The sequence below is a fragment of the Pelophylax lessonae genome (assembly GCF_965119305.1).
Source record: "Pelophylax lessonae genome assembly, chromosome: 6".
NCBI classification, from domain to species: domain Eukaryota; kingdom Metazoa; phylum Chordata; class Amphibia; order Anura; family Ranidae; genus Pelophylax; species Pelophylax lessonae.
The window spans coordinates 289,166,892-289,186,349 of record NC_138773.1 but is presented as its reverse complement, the minus strand read 5'-3'; the positions used below and the strand labels follow the sequence as shown (position 1 = coordinate 289,186,349).

Sequence of the window (19,458 nt, the reverse complement as noted above, 5' to 3'; positions counted from 1 at the left end):
ACCAAGTGTCAGATATATTTTGAATATATATCTAAATTGTTGAGCCTAAACCTTTTTTTTTTTTTTTTTTAAAGAATAGTGAAGGATTAAAACTCCCTTGCCTTCGATATCCTGTTCTCAATACAGCCTGGCACCTTTTTTTACAGCCCAACTCTGGGAAATCTAGCAGTGTGGAGCAGGGCCATATTTAATATTAATTGGACCCTGTAAACATAAAGAACTGGTCTACTTTCACTGGCTTTTGGTCCAGGCTTACTGATTGGTTGCTAGAGGTTACTGCATATCCTTACCACTCACTGATTGGTTGCTAGAGGTTACTGCATATTCTTACTGCTCACTGATTGGTTGCTAGAGGTTACTACACATCCTTATCACTCACTGATTGGTTGCTAGAGGTTTTTTCACATCCTTGCTGCTCACTGATTGGTTGCTAGAGGTAACTGCACATAATTACTGCTCACTGATTGGTTGCTATAGGTTACTGCACATCATTATTATTCCCTGATTGGTTGCTAGATGTTACTGCACATTATTACCACTCGCTGATTGGTTGCTATAGGTTACTGTGAATAATTACCACTTACTTATTGCTTGCTAGAGGTTACAGTACAACATTACAGCTCACTGATTGGTCACAAAAAATATATGGATATCAAGGTGTTGAAAATTATACTGAATGTCACCAGTGAAAATGAGTGTGACAATAATGTATAATACATGTCATTCCAAACCAATAGTGAAAGATAAACAGCAAAGTCCACAAAACTTGTATTTTGTGTCAACACAATAGTGAAAGTTCTATAAAGTCCAAACACCTTCTTAGTATAAATGTTTGTGCTTCTTGTAAATTAATACAGTGCTCCACCACCTGCAAGTATAAAAACACAATGCACTCGCCAGAGCCCCCAGGCCCCAGGGACCACAGAGCTTTTAATCCACTGATGTGCAATATGATTATGAGTAGCCACATTCTCTCCTCAACCATAGGATGTCAAAATAAACATGGAAGACAAATGGCTTAACAATAGTGCAACACCGTTTATTTAAAATCCTTTAACAATGACAACCCTGGTGTAGTTGCGCTTCTTAAAAATGTGCCCTGACCGACACCAGCTCTATAGGCAGAAATGTCTAGTACATAGATAGTCACCATCCCCAGGAACCCACTCTCCATGTCCAGCCAGACTCCTGCACAAAGCGTGCGTTTCAGAGTTCCAGGAAGTGACGTCAATGGTTCATCACAGACGATAGAGGCAGCAACCAGACCTCAATGCATTTCACCACTAGGCATCTTCAGGGAGGATTTCCTGAAGATGCCCAACAGCGAAATGCATTGAGGTCTGATTGCTGCCTCTATCGTCTGTGATGAACCATTGACGTCACTTCCGGGAGGATTTCCTGAAGATACCTAGCAGCGAAATGCATTGAGGTCTGGTTGCTGCCTCTATCGTCTGTTATGAACCATTGACGTCACTTCCGGGAACGTTGAAACGCACGCCTAGTGCAGGAGTCTGGCAGGTCACGTAGAGTGGTTTCCTGGGCATGGTGTCTATGTACTAGACATTTCTGGCTATAGAGCTGGCACATTTTTAAGAAGCGCAACTACTCCAGGGTTGTGTTTGTTAAAGGATTTTAAATAAACAATGTTGCACTATTGTTATGCCATTTATCTTCCAGGTTTATTTTGACATCCTATGGTTGATGAGAGAACGTGGCTACTCATAGAAGTATTACACATCAGTGGATTAAAAGCTCTGTGGTCCCTGGGGCCTGGGGGCTCTGGTGAGTGCATTGTCTTTTTATACTTGCACGTGGTGGAGCACTGGATTAATTTACAAGAAGCACGAACATTTATACTAAGAAGGTGTTTGGACTTTATAGAACTTTCGCTATTGTGTTGACACAAAATACAAGTTTTGTGGACTTTGCTGTTTATCTTCAACTATTGGTTTGAAATTACATGTATTATAGATTACTGTCACACACATTTTCACTGGTGACATTCAGTATCATTTTCAGCACTTTGATATCTATTTATTTTTTGTCACATTTATTTTAATGTTGTATGATTCACATCACTTAGGGATTTGCACTATATGGTTTGCGTTGTTTCCATTAGCCATATCATTGCATGTATATGCATTCCTGGGGGATAGTGTAGAACCAAAAGGGGTACTACCTAAGGTGTTTATCTAACAGGTGTTGTTTTATATGTCATTTTATGGTTTTTGGATACGTGCTCAAGATTTTTTGGGTATACTATTAGGTATAGATATTTTATCACACTATTGTTTTAGAAAAGGGATATTTACCCCTGCCACCCCTGGTGTGACAGCGCCGTCTCTCCGATATTCACTATTTATTCTGGCCCAAGCCAGAAAGCTGAAGGCTGTAATCACTAGAATAGGTTTTGAAAGGACTGGTGCTGTGTCTAGATATTTAGTTTTAACCCTACTCTAGAGGTTGCTAAGGGTTCCTCAAACTGTGGATGGTGGACCTTCCATTTGATTATGCCTGTATAGTTGCAACACCACTTGGAAAAGTCAGCTGCATGGTACAAATTATCTTTTGAACTGTCTGTAAGGGGGCATTCTCCTGACTGGCCACCAATGTTAGGGGCATTTTTTACAATGAACCCCAATTAAATGGTTCCCTCAGGGGTTCCCCAAGGCATGCAAATTATTTAAGGATTCATCTGGGATAAACTGTTGGAAAAAGGTCTGCTTTACACCATGTAAGACCTATAAGAAGTCAGTGTGCAATTCTACTTGTCAGCAAATACAGAAAACGAAACTCTACACTTTGGGTTGAGTTGACCTTTACCAAAATAGGCATTCCTAGTTTCATTGTATTGGCTTACAGAAAGTTGCAATTGAAATAAGCAGCTTTGTGAAGATTTAATGAATGTGCAAAACTTAGAAGTGTTTAGTATTATAATCAGCATCAAAGCAAATTTTTTAGTTGGTAAACAAGCAGAATGTAATTACCGAAGCTCTAAAGTGACGAGAATAGCTGGCACTGATTCAGAGTGCATTAGCACAACTAGGATCCCCTTCTACTGCACCGTGATCAGATCATGGTAACTAATAATAATTACTACAGATGACTAAGTGTACAAATGGTTTTGACCCACTAAAGCTTGCAAGGAAGATGCAGTGGATAGACTTTAAGGACTAAAAATATCTGAAAAAAGGAGTTTTTAAATTGTATCTAAACAGCAAAACAAAAATAGAATACAGTATATTGCAGTTTACCCATCCTTAAATGAAGAGCCTGAATTAGTTTTCTTTTTTGTTCAAGCTTTTATTCCTTTACTTTCACCTGCTAATCCTGCAGATAACACACTTCTATTCCTTCCTTATGTGTCTACCCTCATTTTTCAATTGTATCAATGGAGTCAGCCATGGTTGTCTCACACACTGGACTTTAAACATGTCTGTCTTTATCTGTCCCCATTACATGGTGGATTGATGGGATTAGTAGTTTACACAATAAAAATACAGTTCTTTGTGCTTTCTTTTAACCGGTTGCCGACCGCCGCACGACTATATACTGCGGCGGTCAGCCCCGGCCAGGCAGAGTGACTTATGGGTACGTCACTCGCCTGTCACTGACTTGAGAGCCAATTGCGGGCTCGCGCCCGCCGAGGCATGCGCCTGCCGCGGCTCGTTCACTGACAAGTCAGTGCGTGTGACCGGTGGACTCGATGTCCGCCGGTCACACTACGATCGCTCCGGTGAAGGGAGAAAGGCGGAGCGGCTTATGTAAACAAGCCGCCCGTCATTCTCCCTGGTGTAAAAATGAAGATCAGACGGTTCTACTATGTAGGACCGTTGATCTTTGTTTTTACACCAATAGCCATGTCCCTATACAGTTAGAATCACGCCCCTAGGACACACTTAACCCCTCCCTCTCCAATACAGTTAACCCCTTCCCTGCCAATGTCATTTTTTTGCAGTAACAGTGCATATATATAGCACTGATTACTGCAGTAATGTCACTGGTAACCCCACAAGTGTCAAAAATGTCAGTCAAGGGTCCGATCTGTCCGCCGCAATGTTGCAGTACCGAAAAAAAAATCGCAGATCGCCGCCATTACGCGTTAAAAAAAAAACACCAAAAATGACAAAAATCTTTCCCTTTGTTAGTAAACGCGATAACTTTTGCGCAAACCAATCAAAATACGCTTTTTGCGATTTTTTTTTTACCAAACATATGTAGCATAAAAGAAATTGGCCGAAAATGTTAAAAAATTTAGATTTTTACATTTTTTTTGGGGAATTTCATATAAAAAATGTGAAAAATATTGTTATTTTTGCAAAATTGACGCTCTTTTTTTGTTTATAGCGCATGATCAAAAAATCGCACAGGTGATCAAATACCACCAAAAGAAAGTTCTGTTTGTGGGAAAAAAAGGACGTCAAATTTGTTTAGGTACAGCATCGCACGACCGCGCAATTGTCCGTTAAAGCCACGCAGTAAAAAATCGCAAAAAACCCCCTGGTCTTTTAGCAGCCAAATCCTCCGGGGCTTAAGTGGTTAAGGAATAGGAAGTGACAGGAAGAAGAATTTTCTGGTAAGATCAACAAGAATTATGTTCTTGCTGAAAATGTTCTTAGCTTAAAAAGTAAAAATGTATACAACCACCACATCTATGGACTGATAAGCTGCAATAGGTTATATTTTTGCTTTTGGGTTTGGATATGCTTTATCTGGGGCTATCCATACCCCATCCTACAAGAACCAAATATTGGGGATATGGGATTGGATCTCTGAATAAGTACAAACCTTGCCATGGGGGACCCCCCCCCCCCCATGTTAAAGTACCTTGGCTGCATGTTAAATAAGGGCTTGTAAACTAGTATGGTTCAGGAGGAGGGGATCCGCATGCTCATATCTCCCCTTTCCTGGCCCGCCAGACTGAATGCTCAGATAAGGGTGTCATATTTAGGGGGTTAAACTCTGTTTTTTTTGTTTTGGCTGGGGTTTATCTTGACATCCATACCAGACTCTATTAATGGTCTGATATTTTTTCTGTTTTAGAGTTCAGTTCCCTTCGAATGTCTTGAAAGTCAGGAATTAACCCAAAAAGGCAAATGTTGAACCAAACTGGGAGTCATACCTACTGGCTTGTATATCTAGGATTTGAGATATGTAGATATGATAAAAATCCTTGGCTTGTAAAGTAAAACTAGGCTATTAGGATATTTTTTAGTCACGCCAGTGCCAATACTGGTAAGGATGACTTAGTCTAAGGTATAGGAAGGTATAGGGACAAATTTAACATTCCACTGGGAGGTCCAGCATTCTTGAATAAGGTTTAGAATCTGAGCTCTAATCCATAATGGATGCAAATCTTGGCACAGCATTGGTAAAACTGTGACTTGCTACTTACCCTCTTTAAGAATAGTTTCCCTCCCAGTCCCATCAATCTTTTGCCGGCCAATGAGGAAACTGGTGGTGTCAGCAAAGTAAATGTAACTGGAATCTGCGTGGTAATCCAAGGCTCTAGGGTTCACTAAGTTTTCAATAGGAAGCATATATTCATCCGATACTTTGGTGTTTAGATCCATCCCCCGAATTATTCCTGGCCTCCCTTTCCCATAGAACAGGAATAATTCATTCTTCGGTTCTGCAAGGAAACACAAGTTTTAAAGTTGTACAATGAGGTCACTAAAAGCCAGCTGGTAATGTAAAGTATAGCTGTTGAAATAAAACGTTTGGGTCTCATATACTGTACACTTTGCATTTTATTAACTGACACATATTAAGGCAGTCCAGCAGCACGCCTCACACAACTGATTTTAATGCACCGTGCCACAATGCACCACACTATTTTACCACAGTACCATGAGGAAGCACACATTTTACTATACGATACTGAAATTTGACAGTTTTAATGGGCCCATAAGCAGAGGGCAACAGTAAAAAACAGCTAGTGATGCCCTTTGCTGCTGAATGGAGCAGTTCAGACTAGTGCACTCATGTCGCTTTATGGTGCAGCAGCCCAGTTTTAACTCAGAATGTCAAGTTTGGAAACACTGCGCCTGCCAAACACACCCATTAAAGTCAATAGGACTGCACCCCAACCAAATGCAGCTATGGTTGCTGCACCACAGATTAGATGTAAATCCACCTTGTGATAACAAAGCAAGCACTTAGGAGGTATATCACCTCCAGCCTGCCTGTATACTGTGATCTCAAAGTGATCTATCGCTGATTGCTTTTCAAAGTTTGCCGCCAACGCACAGTTGAGCTGGCTATGGGACAGGAAGTAAAGTGGAATCTCCCCAATGAGACAAAAAAATAACTCAACCAGGTGAAAGTTTCCCTTTTCTGTTCGGCACAGTGCCTTATTGTTCTCTGTTTCAGGCGGATGTAGTAGACCTTCCCCTGGTTGCAGGGGCGGGCAGTACGTTCTTCCTGGGCACTCGACTATATGCTGACTTGGTGTTTTACTTTGTTGCTAGGTTTACATTTCCTTACTGTGCTTGTAGTACTTTTTTGACATATGTGCACTACTGTTTTTCTTCTCCGCTGTTGTTCCTTCTAAATAAAATATTTGAAAAAAAAAAAGTTTCCCTTACCCTATCCACAATAAAAAACAGTTTTCCTTTAGTTCTACTTTTTTATATTAATGATTTTTTTATTGTTTTTTTACATAAAAAATATCTGCTGTTCCTTACTGAGTGCATTTATTCATATTTGTCAGGAAATGTTTATTAAAGGAACAACACTATATATTATTCATTTAAATATTCACCAAAAAATAGCAATTAATCATCTTCCCCTCCCAATGTGTCCACCCGCCAAAAACATGACAGATCATATATGGTAACTTTGTATCAAGTGTAAAATTGATAATATTGTATTGCAGGCATTCATTTTACAACTCATTAGATTTTAACTTTGATGTCATTTGTGATTAAACACGGCATTCATTAAGCATCTGGATGGGATGCAGGAAAACAAACATGGAAGTTCGGAACAGGAAAATTGATAGAAAGCACTTTTGTGTTTGGAGGCGATTAAATCCGCATTAGATCATTGAATCATTTCTCAACTTACTTTGTTAATATTTAGTCATCATTTCATGTACGGCTGAGTGAAATCCATAAAACCGCCTTTACGAGCAAACCAGTGCAATTCAGTGTTAAATAGATGGAGCTCTTAAACCCCTTCCCGTCCAGCCCTGGTGTCCCTTTAACTGGGTCTTTACACAACTGAGAGACAGGGAAGGAGCCCATTGCCACCCTTTAACAGGAGGTGTCTGAACAAGAACCTTAATGGTAGGATCATTCACTAGTTTAATGAAAGCTGCAGTTTTTAAAAAATATTGAAGACTTACATTTTTTATTTTTTAGTTTTGGATAAAATAGGGAAAAGTTAACCGCTTGCCGACTGCCGCAAGTACATATAATGCGGCGGTCAGCCCCTCACAGGCAAAGTGACTTATGGGTACGTCACTAGCCTGTAAGGCTCTGGGGAGGCGCGCTCCCGCGCGGTCACGGACCCCCCCGCTCGTGTGCCCGGCGGACCCGATGTCCGCCAGGCACTTGCGATCGTCCATTAGAGCGGGAGAAAGGCAGGCGGCTGATGTAAACAAGCCGCCTGTCATTCTCCCCTGTGTATGAACAGTGATCATACGGTTCTACTATGTAGGACCGTTGATCACTGTTCCTACACATCAAGCCACAGCCAATCGCAGTTAGAATCACGCCCCTAGGGACACACAACCCCTCCCTCTTAAAAAAGTTAACCCCTTCACTGCCAGTGTCATTTTACAGTAACAGTGCATATGTATAGCACTGATTACTGTAGTAATGTCACTGGTAACCCCAAAAGTGTCAAAAATGTCAGCCAAGGGTCAGATCTGTCCACCGCAATGTCGCAGTCCCGCAAAAAAAAAAATCGCAGATCACCGCCATTACGCGTTAAAAAAAAAAAACAACAAAAATGATAAAAATCTTTCCCTTAGTTAGTAAACGCAATAACTTTTGCACAAACCAATCAAAATACGCGTTTTGCGATTTTTTTTACCAAAAATATGTAGCATAAAACAAATTGGCCTAAGATGTTAAAATATTTTGATTTTTGCATTTTTTGGGGGGGAATTTCATATAAAAAAAATTGAAAAATATTGTTATTTTTGCAAAATTGACGCTCTTTTTTGTTTATAGCGCATGATCAAAAAATCGCACAGGTGATCAAATACCACCAAAAGAAAGCTTTGTTTGTGGGAAAAAAAGGACGTCAAATTCGTTTAGGTACAGCGTCGCACGACCACGCAATTGTCCGTTAAATTCACGCAGTGCCGAATCGCAAAAGAGGCCCTGGTCAGGAAGGGGGTAAAATCTTCCGGGGCTTAAGTGGTTAAAGTGGAATTCCAGGTATGGCTTTTTTTGCATAGCTACATTGGTCCAACTTGGACCAACATAAGTTTGTAGGTGCCATACCTATGGGATCCCCACGGAAGCTGAAAATCACTGTAGTAGGAACTGCTACTGCAGTGACTGACGTTGGCTTCTGGATCCCATGAGCGACTGCTCTGCTGCATAGTGAACGCAGAAGGTTGCTCATTCGGCATGGGCATCATTCAGAGAACACTTTGTATTTTCTCAATAAATGCAAAGTGCTCTCTGACTAGACAAGGTGGAGAGTTGGGGCGGTGATGTCACAATCTCAACCTCATCCATTTAGAGAAAGCTTTGCTAGGAATGACTACTACTGCGATTTCCAGCTTCCAGGGGAATCCCACAGATATGGTGCATACCTGCATAATTACTGGTTGAATCAATGAAACTATGCAAAAAAAAAAGAGACACAACAGGAGGACATCCCTCCAAAGCAAGGGTTTACCCCTCCTAGATATTTGTAACTAGAACAAGTTTGACCATTTGGAAGATTTAAGCTGTCCATACATGAATTCTGTGGGTGGCCCTGTTGGCACCACCCGACCTTGACTTAAAATTTTACTAAACCCAGGACCCTGCAGTCACTATATCTGGTCTCCCACAGTACACAGAGCATGGAAATGTAATTATTTTAGTAAATTTTAACTGCTAAATATCTTTTCTCATCAGCAGTCTTGTGACTTCTATCAGTATCTGGTCAAAGCTTGTAGGAGGAGATTTTTTTCTCCACTGATTGTCCTATGAGGCTGCATGACTCCTAACCCCCTGTCTGGACAGTCTTGATTGGTCCTGTGATGATCTCATGCACCCTCACAAGAAAAAAAAAATCAAACTCTCTAGAAATGCACACTAAACCGAACATGTGCTTAGTGACTCCAAAGGATCCGTCTTATCGGGAGATGGATTGGGGACAGTGGAAGAAGGGGAGGTTTGGAGAAGACAGGATCAAACAGGCTTTTTGCACAATGTGGAGGATGAACCCCTTAGGTTCCATAGTAAGTATAACAAGCATGCTTTACTGCATTTACTGTACAGACTGATTTTACTGTCAAAGGAGCCAGGTGGAAACTTCTCAGCTGAAGAGTGCCCACATCCAATCAGATTCAGGCCTTACTCTTATCTCCTGTTTTTGTGACAGCTCGAATATTTTGGATTTACATTACTTTCTGTATTTGAGACAGTGGTTACAAGGACCAATAGTCCCCAGCAGGAAAATAGAAGAATTTTAAAAAGTTCTAACAAAAAATATTTTAAAAGTATGACTTTGCATACTTTTTAACATGTTAAAGTCTATATAATTTTAGCCACAGGGTTTACATTGAAAAAGTGGGTCAGCTTGAACCCTGTAAATCTGCAACAGAAATCAAACGTTTTGTATCCTTTTTTAATTTATCCATATGTATGTAATATTTGTTTTGTATAATGAAGTGGAACTAAAGTCAAACATGTTTTTTCCATTTTGGATGCAGTAAGAGTGGGTTATAGCCTCTGTCAATTTTTCGTCATTAGTGTCCAATTGGAGAGATTTTTCTTCACTTCCTGTCCCATAGCCAAAACAGGAAGAGAGGAAATCCCTCAAAAATAAGGAAAATGCCTCAATATCTTAAAGGTCCCCAAAACTAGTAAATGCATTGGAAGAGCTCCCCTCTTTTCGTGTTCTGATGACAACCCAAACTTTGGTATTTTTTTTTTCACTTTTAGTGATAAACATGACAAATAGTGATGGTGAATCTCCCTAAAAGAGACACAGCCAGCAGTAAAAACTTCACAGGTGTTTTAATCCCTCTCCACACTATCCAAAACTAAAAAAAGAGAGGATAGCCATGGTGCAAATGTATTTCCTTCCCCCATAAACAGAGACAGTGTTGACAGGGGAATCAGCAATTGTCTTCTCTTGGCTGGTGGTCGGAACAGGGAAAGCTTTCCCCGTCGAGAAAACACAGGGATTATCTCTAGTGGCTATAGCAGCAGATAGCAATAATCACAAGAGGATCAGGCAGGCCTGTTGTACCCAAGTTGATTGATCAACTTGGTAGATTCAGCCTGCCCATTAACGGTTCGAATCTCGGCCAGCTCCTTCTGAACTGGCCGGGATTCGAAATGTGTTTGGCCGGCCTTAGTTCTACTATAACCTAAAAAAAACAGGGCTGGTGTCAGATTATACTAGCCTAATGGATAAACTTGGCTTTTAACCTTCTTAGCGGTATTCCCGAGCGTGGCTCGGGGTTAAATTTCAGAGCCAAAAGCGGTAACCCGAGCCACACTCGGGGTACCGCCAGAAGCATCGCTGGATCCTGTAAAAGAGGTTACTTACCTTGTCACCGGGATCCAGCAATGTATGCGAGCCGTATGCGGCGGCGGATCTTCCTCCCGATCCTCTCCGTGCCCCGGCTTCCGTCTCCTGCGACGTTCGCAGGGGGGTGGAACCGGCGGCGAATTCAAATTTAAAACACACCAAACACACCGATACCATTCAAAATAAAATAAATTCACATTAGATTGCCCCCCAGTGCCCTTTCCTGCAGTTTTACTGTACTTTTTATGTATATATATATATATATATATATATATATATATATATACGTGTATACGTATATACGTATATATATGTATACATACATACATACTTTAACTTATTTATAGTTTTTTATTATATTATAATTTATAAATTTTGTGTTTCAAACTTTATTATACCCAAGATGTTATAAAGAAGAACGCACAGTAAAAAAAATAAAAAATATGTAAATAGTTGGTTTGGGCTGCTCATTCTCAAGAATTACATGCAAAATAATGGTACCGCTTTCAGCACCTAAAATCCGAAAGAATCATACTGCCAGGGAGGTTAAGCAAACTGATGATACTAGCCCACACTTTTCCCATTTATTTGGGTGTTGTATTTACAACTAGAGATGAACTTGGGCATGTTCTGAAGCCACATGGCTCAGCCCACAAGGAAGTTGTTATCTGTAATTGGCCAATCATCTGCGGCTGAAGCATTACCTGCCCTGAAGACGTATACACACCCCTTCAATGTCCACATCCAAAGATGATTGGCTAAATACAGCTTACAGCTTCCTGGTGGGCTTGGTCATATGGTATTGAAAGAGTTTCTGAACATGCCCAAGCTCATCCCTACTTAGCACCAACAGCTCATTAACTTCCATCAAAGAGCTGCATGTGTGAAATCACTGTGTATCTTCTCAATTCATTAAAAATGCAGAATCAGTGTAGCTCTTTTCTAAAGACCTTCTTCGTTCATATAAATTTTTCTAGACATGTTTTACATAAAGGTGACTTGTTTTTTGTGTTACAAACCAACCAAAGGTCTGTTTCTTTCTGAATGTTAATGAACGCGTGATTGTTCAACGTACTTTTGCAAGACTTTCCATCCATTGCCAAGCTGAATCCGGTCTTGCAACGACAGGTCCTCGTTTTGTAGCTGGATCCGAGCAAACAGATGTGGGAACAGCCCCCTGGCAAACCATCTGCGCTGATTTCACATGCGTGACTCCTGCCTGCAACAAATCATGGCAAAACATCAAGCACAAATTGCTTTTTAAAATCAACATTATTTACTTTAGCTTGAGAGGCTCGCTGACAACAAAATTGATCTTATTTTACCACTGACTGTCTTAATTGTTTATAATGAATTAAACATATTAATTTAACTCAGCAAACTGAAGATCTTCGAGGTGCAACTTCACCTCTTCAAACTTTACATGTCTTTATGTAGGTCATTTACATACACAGTATGCTAATGCTTCTAAATTTACAAAGTGTATCTAATACAAGACAACATTTTTATTTTTTAGTTGTGGAGTAGTGAGTGGTTAGAACTCAATGTTAAGCTATATTGCTGTGTCCCCATTGGAGAAATTCACCCTCTCTATTGGAATTGGTGACCGATGTTTCCGGGGATGAAGAAAAAACAAACATTTTAAATGGTCACTAGAACAGGAATAAAGAGGGAATCTTCAAATAAGGACACTTCCAGGATTTCACTCCCTTCGTTGTGTCTACATGACAAGAAGTGAATGGATATCTTTCCAATGGAAACAAGTGTTTAATCCTTTCTAGGCTGCACACATGCCCAGCTATCATGGTGGTGGGATATCAACACTGACTGCATAGGAACCAGTATTTGCTGATTTTGGCATCTGCCTTGATATATCCTTTCATCTTCTGACTTTCACCACTGAACATATATTTTTTTGTTCTTTATTTGTATGATCATACAAACTTTCTAATAGCATCTTATTCAGCACATTCTAGGCCTGTGCGACACTGTTTAGGTTAGCAATTTTTTTCCCAATAGTTATTGATACATATCAGCAGGGGATGACTGGGCCAGGAGGCAGGGGGACAATTTCCCCCTGGGCCGCTCTGATGCCCTGTAAAAAAGCTGCACTGCTTCTGCCACAGACATGCCTAAATGATTCCTGGTGAAGAGAAGCAAAAAGTTCCCGCAGCTGACCTACTGAGTACAGGATGAAAACAAGGACAGCTCCCCCCCCCCCCCCAGCATTGATGGTGTAAACTGTGTCTGAGCAAAAGCCAGTTCCATGCCCCACTGGAGACTCTCCACCAGCCAGCCCCAATCGAGCTGTCCCAGCTCTCCCCATCTGCCCCCTGTTGGCCAGGTTGGGAACCTGGATTCGGCCGGTGGGTAGAGAGTACCTGGGGCGGAGCTTCAGCCTGGAATGGGGGTCAGAAGGAGACCGGGAAGAGGGAGAGTGGGAGGGGGGCCGAGTTGCTGCACCATGGGCCTCTGGATTTTACTTGCCCCCTGAGTCGAAAGTTGCCAGTCAGCCCCTGCATATCGTAATATATACTAGTCTACAGAATACTAGTGCATCAGACAAAAACACATTGGCAATATTGTTGTGGTCACAATTTGAGATAATATATCCACCAATACCATAAAGTGGATCCTGAGGAAGTCCTCCATTCAAAAAAGACCGACAATCTTTATACAGTTCTACTGTGTAGACGCGTTTTACACAGTAGAACTTTGATTAATTGGGGGGGGGGGGGCAGAGCAAACAACAGTGATCAACATTCAATGCTCACTGCTCAGAGCAGCGGGGAAAACTGAGCGATCAGCTGTGTTTGATCACTCAGCCTTAGAGACGGGGGGGACAGATCAATGCTACATCCAAAATATATTTATTTTTTAAGTATGATTTACAGTTTTCATTGATTCATTTGAGGATCACAGGGCTAGCCTTAAAGGAAACCTATACTAGATTGAGAACAATTGTTCTAGTTTTAACGTTTTGAGGGTAACATGGTGTGTATATATATATATATATCTATATATATATATATATATATATAAAATATATATATATATACAGTGGGTACGGAAAGTATTCAGACCCCCTTAAATTTTTCACTCTTTGTTATATTGCAGCCATTTGCTAAAATCATTTAAGTTCATTCTTCTTCCTCATGAATGTACACATAGCACCCCATACTGACAGAAAAACACAGAATTGTTGACATTGTTGCAGATTTATTAAAAAAGAAAAACTGAAATATCACATGGTCCTAAGTATTCAGACCCTTTGCTCAGTATTTAGTAGAAGCCCCCTTTTGATCTAATACAGCCAGGAGTCTTTTTGGGAAAGATGCAACAAGTCTTTCACACCTGGATTTGGGGATCCTCTGCCATTCCTCCTTGCAGATCCTCTCCAGTTCTGTCAGGTTGGATGGTAAACGTTGGTGGACAGCCATTTTTAGGTCTCTCCAGAGATGCTCAATTGGGTTTAAGTCAGGGCTCTGGCTGGCCCATTCAAGAACAGTCACGGAGTTGTTGTGAAGCCACTCCTTCGTTATTTTAGCTGTGTGCTTAGGGTCATTGTCTTGTTGGAAGGTAAACCTTCAGCCCAGTCTGAGGTCCAGAGCACTCTGGAGAAGGTTTTTGTCCAGGATATCCCTGTACTTGGCCGCATTCATCTTTCCCTCAATTGCAACCAGTCGTCCTGTCCCTGCAGCTGAAAAACACCCCCACAGCATGATGCTGCCACCACCATGCTTCACTGTTGGGACTGTATTGGACAGGTGATGAGCAGTGCCTGGTTTTCTCCACACATACCGCTCAGAATTAAGGCCAAAAAGTTCTATTTTGGTCTCATCAGACCAGAGAATCTTATTTCTCACCATCTTGGAGTCCTTCAGGTGTTTTTTAGCAAACTCCATGCGGGCTTTCATGTGTCTTACACTGAGGAGAGGCTTCCGTCGGGCCACTCTGCCATAAAGCCCCGACTGGTGGAGGGCTGCAGTGATGGTTGACTTTCTACAACTTTCTCCCATCTCCTGACTGCATCTCTGGAGCTCAGCCACAGTGATCTTTGGGTTCTTCTTTACCTCTCTCACCAAGGCTCTTCTCCCCCGATAGCTCAGTTTGGCCGGACGGCCAGCTCTAGGAAGGGTTCTGGTTGTCCCAAACGTCTTCCATTTGAGGATTATGGAGGCCACTGTGCTCTTAGGAACCTTAAGTGCAGCAGAAATCTTTTTGTAACCTTGGCCAGATCTGTGCCTTGCCACAATTCTGTCTCTGAGCTCTTCAGGCAGTTCCTTTGACCTCATGATTCTCATTTGCTCTGACATGCATTGTGATCTGGAAGGTCTTATATAGACAGGTGTGTGGCTTTCCTAATCAAGTCCAATCAGTATAATCAAACACAGCTGGACTCAAATGAAGGTGTAGAACCATCTCAAGGATGATCAGAAGAAATGGAAAGCACCTGAGTTAAATATATGAGTGTCACAGCAAAGGGTCTGAATACTTAGGACCATGTGATATTTCAGTTTTTCTTTTTTAATAAATCTGCAACAATGTCAACAATTCTGTGTTTTTCAATATAACAAAGAGTGAAAAATTTAAGGGGGTCTGAATACTTTCCATACCCACTGTATATATATATATATATATATATATATATATATATATATACACATACTTTTTTTATTTTATTTTTTTTTACTATACATAAGGTCTTTGCTTGGAAAATTAATATTTATTATTTGACAGAGGAATTCCAGAGTGCTATTGGCTAAATGATCCCTCTGTTTCAATCAGATGGTGCCATCCAATAAAGGATAAGTCACTAAGTCCCTCTTCTAGCTTTTTTCCTTGTTTGTATAAAATTCACTTTGAGCTCTTGAGCTTTGTAAACAACTGACTTACAAAAAAAGAACTTTGAGGAGACAAGAGCTCCACCTGCTTTCTACATCAAAAATTGCACATAGTTTACATGCCCGTTGATCCTCTAATTGGCGCACTACCATGCTGCAACAACAGCAGAGCAGATGCAGCCCAGCCCCATTCTTTTGAATAAGTCACCTTCAGCAGCAAGCATTTCCTGCCAAATGCATCAGGGGGTTAATTTATGCCATGCCCACGAATCAAAGCATTGCAGCCCTGACATGTGTACAACCCCAGATATTGCCTTTACAGTTTAAGGGGAAGTGGTTGCGCAGCAATAAAGAGTTCAACTGTGTATTTTTACCATCCCCAACCGCAAGAGTAAGGACCCATGCACACAGGGCGTTTTTGCAGCTGCTGTTAGGAGCATCAGTCAGACGTTTTGTTTTGCAGCTTAAAAACGCCCCTCCATGTTATTCTATGGCCTCATGTACACACAGGCTCTTAGTGGCATAGGCGAAAAAAACACAGAGCCTGTGCGTTCTAAAGACCAGCGTCCGAGCTGTAAAAACGCCTGAAGCTGCTAAAGGCTGAATAACGTTGCTTACACAGCGTTAAGCCACGTTATACGGTTTTTGTTTTTTTATGTGAAAATCAATGGTTTCCTATGGGAAGAGCCTAGTTTGGAACCTGGGGTGGGACCCCCACGCCGTTTTTTTCCCCATTTTGGCGCAGAGTTCCCCCTCAACGTTCTTAGAGCGCAAGTCGCACCACAAGTTGGATCATCCTGATCCGACTTGTGGTGCGACTTCCATTTATATCAATGGGCTGAAAGCCATATCAAAGACGGCTCCTAGGCAACCATTGATTTTGAATGGAGGCAGAAAAAGCGCTGCAAAAAGCCAACGTGGCCAAACGTACAGTAACGCCAATGGAAAAGGCTACTAAAAGCATGTTTTTACAGCTGCTTTTTCCTGGCGCTAGAAGTGGCTCTGCAGCTCGTTTTTTCTGACACCCTGTGCGCATGGGGCCTTAAAGAGCCTTAATGAAAAACTTGATATATCACAACAAAATACAAGTGCAACTTTCTAAATGTCCAATCTGTTCATTTAATTTTGTTTGGTAATAATCACAGTTCTTACCGGTTGGCTGGGTGCGTTTATGATAAACCTTTAAGCCACGGGCATTTTCCATTGTTATTAAAGATTGTATATCCGTACTGTTGAATCTGTTGATCTTCAGAATATTGGCATTGTCCAGGTTGGTGGCGTACAAATAATTTTCAAATAATGATAAACCGTACACTTGACTGACCTATATGAAAATCAAGAAAGAAACAATATTGTTCTTAGCAAGAACCGACTAAACAGCTTCTATTCAGCTACGAAAGATTTCAGAGTGGAATATAACAGCAAATCTCCGGCCAAAAAGCTAAACACAACGTTGAAATCTGCAGCCAGTGACAAAACCAAAGATAGACATTGCCATGGGCAGGTCAGAGCAGTAGAAAAGTGCTATGTCTGCATTTGAGGTCTGCATTATAATTATTATATATTTTATTATAAAGGCAGGGGGAAACCAGATGCAAAAAACATTTATATTAACTTTAAATTAAAGGGACCATCCACCAAGGAAAGTTTCGGTTTTTGGCACATGCTTGAGATTTAGAGTGTACGTATAGCCAAAACATTTTGGTTTGGGATAGAGTAGGCAAGAGGTAAAGCCCTGGTCAGGTTATGATGTTGCTGTCTGTGTACCATTGGGGAGATTTTCCTTCCCTTCCCGATGTAACAGAAAGTTAGAGGAAATTTTTCAAAGTGAGGATTATTCCCTCTCAGACAGTTGTTCCAAATGTACAATTTCCCCTTACCTCTGAGGCTAATAATACAATTTTGGTTATCCCGTAAAATATGAGAGGGGTGAATCCCCCCAATGGGAGCAGAGACAGCAAAAAAAAATTGACAGAGGGTCCAACTTTTCCCCACTTTTTTCAAAATTGAATATTCGAAAGTTTTTTTCTACGTATACAGTAATTACAATAATACAGTAGTTCTACGTATATATAGTAATATTAAAGGATTGTTTTTAAAAAATAACAACCATCTTATACTTACCTGCTCTGTGAAGTGGTTTTGCACAGAGCAGCCCCTATCCTCCTCTTCTTGGGCCCCCCGCCGCCTCTCTTGGCTCCTCCCTCCTGCTGAGTTCCCCCACAGCAAGCAGCTTGTCTATTCACACACAGAGCATGGCTCGGCCCCACCCCCGCTCTCTCCTTTTAGGCTCACTGGCTGTGATTGATAGTAACGGGAGCCAGTGGCTACTGCTGCTGTCTCAGCCAATGAAGAGGGAAAGACCCAGGAGAGCCGAGGCAAGATAGGGCTCAGGTACATTTTAGGGGGGCTGGGGGGCTGCTAAACACAGACGTTTTTGTTACCTTATTGCACACAATGAATGAAGGTAAAAACACCTTGAGCCTTTACAACTACTTTAAAATATATAACAATTTTCTTTTGGGAACTTTGTTGATAATATGTTTCTGTTCTTGGATTGGCAGATGTGCTCAAGGCGGGTTTCCACTCTACTTCCTGGAGTATTTATTTATTTGATTTTAAAGCTGAAGTTCTGTCATTATAAAAAAAATACCCTTAAATGCTCATTAAGTCTAGGTGTAGAGCTGTAATAATTACCTAACTCTTTTTTCTGGCAGGCTCCAGAGCTTGCCTCATCTATCCAGCTCTCTGGGTTGTGAATGAGCCGTTGCCCCCATCAAGTACTTTGCAGGTCAGATGAGAATAGGCAGTTCCCCTGATGGTCTCATCATTGAGATTGAAGGATTAACCATATTATCACATGTACCTCTGGAAGGAAGACCAGTGATTAATGAATGCACTTTTGTTGTCCTTTAACTTGGACAGCAAGTGGTTCCGGTGAGTTTGCACTTCGTTTATTTGGTGGTGGCAAAACACTGAGAGTGATTTTTGGAGATTGTTGATCATCCACGTCTGGATTGTTTATTGCACACAAGGACATTTTTTCTTAGTTTGTGATTTAATCACATGATTATTTCAGTTAAACACTGTTTATTTCAATTTTTTTCACTCTTGATACTGATATAATTTGTTCTATTTATACTGCTGCATTTTTCCTTTTATATGAGGTATAAATTAAACCTTTCATTTCTAATAGCCTTAGTAATATGTGCAATCTGCCCTTTGCAAACCTACACGGCTGCTGGTAGGTGATGTCTACCAATGGTAAACCTACACAGTTGTTAAAAAAAACAAGAAAACTCTACACAGCTGCTGGTAGCTGATGTCCACTTTTGGTAAACCTACACAGCTCCTGGTAGCTAACATTAGTCATTTGTAAACCTTTACAGCTGCCGGTAGCTAATGTCTACTGTTGGTAAACCTACACAGCTGCTGGAATCTGATGTCTACTGGTGGTAAACCTACACAGCTGCTGGTAGCTAATGTCTACTGGTGGTAAACCTACACAGCTGCTGGAATCTGATGTCTACTGGTGGTAAACCTACACAGCTGCTGGAATCTGATGTCTACTGGTGGTAAACCTACACAGCTGCTGGAAGCTGATGTATACTGGCGGTAAACCTACACAGCTGCTGGAATCTGATGTCTACTGGTGGTAAACCTACACAGCTGCTGGAAGCTGATGTCTACTGGCGGTAAACCTACACAGCTGCTGGTAGCTGATGTCTACTGGCGGTAAACCTACACAGCTGCTGGAAGCTGATGTCTACTGGCGGTAAACCTACACAGCTGCTGGAATCTGATGTCTACTGGGGGTAAACCTACACAGCTGCTGGAAGCTGATGTCTACTGGCGGTAAACCTACACAGCTGCTGGAAGCTGATGTCTACTGGCGGTAAACCTA

The 19,458-nt window shown here is 41.2% G+C and overlaps 1 protein-coding gene across 6 annotated transcripts in view; it reads right to left on the bottom strand.

Annotated features, from left to right (window-relative positions):
• LRP1B (LDL receptor related protein 1B) overlaps positions 1-19,458 on the bottom strand; it is a 2,177,452-nt gene that overhangs the window by 1,065,136 nt on the left and 1,092,858 nt on the right. For all 6 annotated transcript variants that reach the window (XM_082262163.1, XM_082262161.1, XM_082262165.1 and 3 more), the window contains exons 9-11: positions 16,707-16,878; positions 11,786-11,929; positions 5,396-5,632 (exon numbers count right to left, since the gene is read on the bottom strand). In XM_082262163.1, coding sequence (XP_082118289.1) covers positions 5,396-5,632; positions 11,786-11,929; positions 16,707-16,878 — 553 coding nt within the window. The remainder of the gene's footprint in view (positions 1-5,395; positions 5,633-11,785; positions 11,930-16,706; positions 16,879-19,458) is intronic.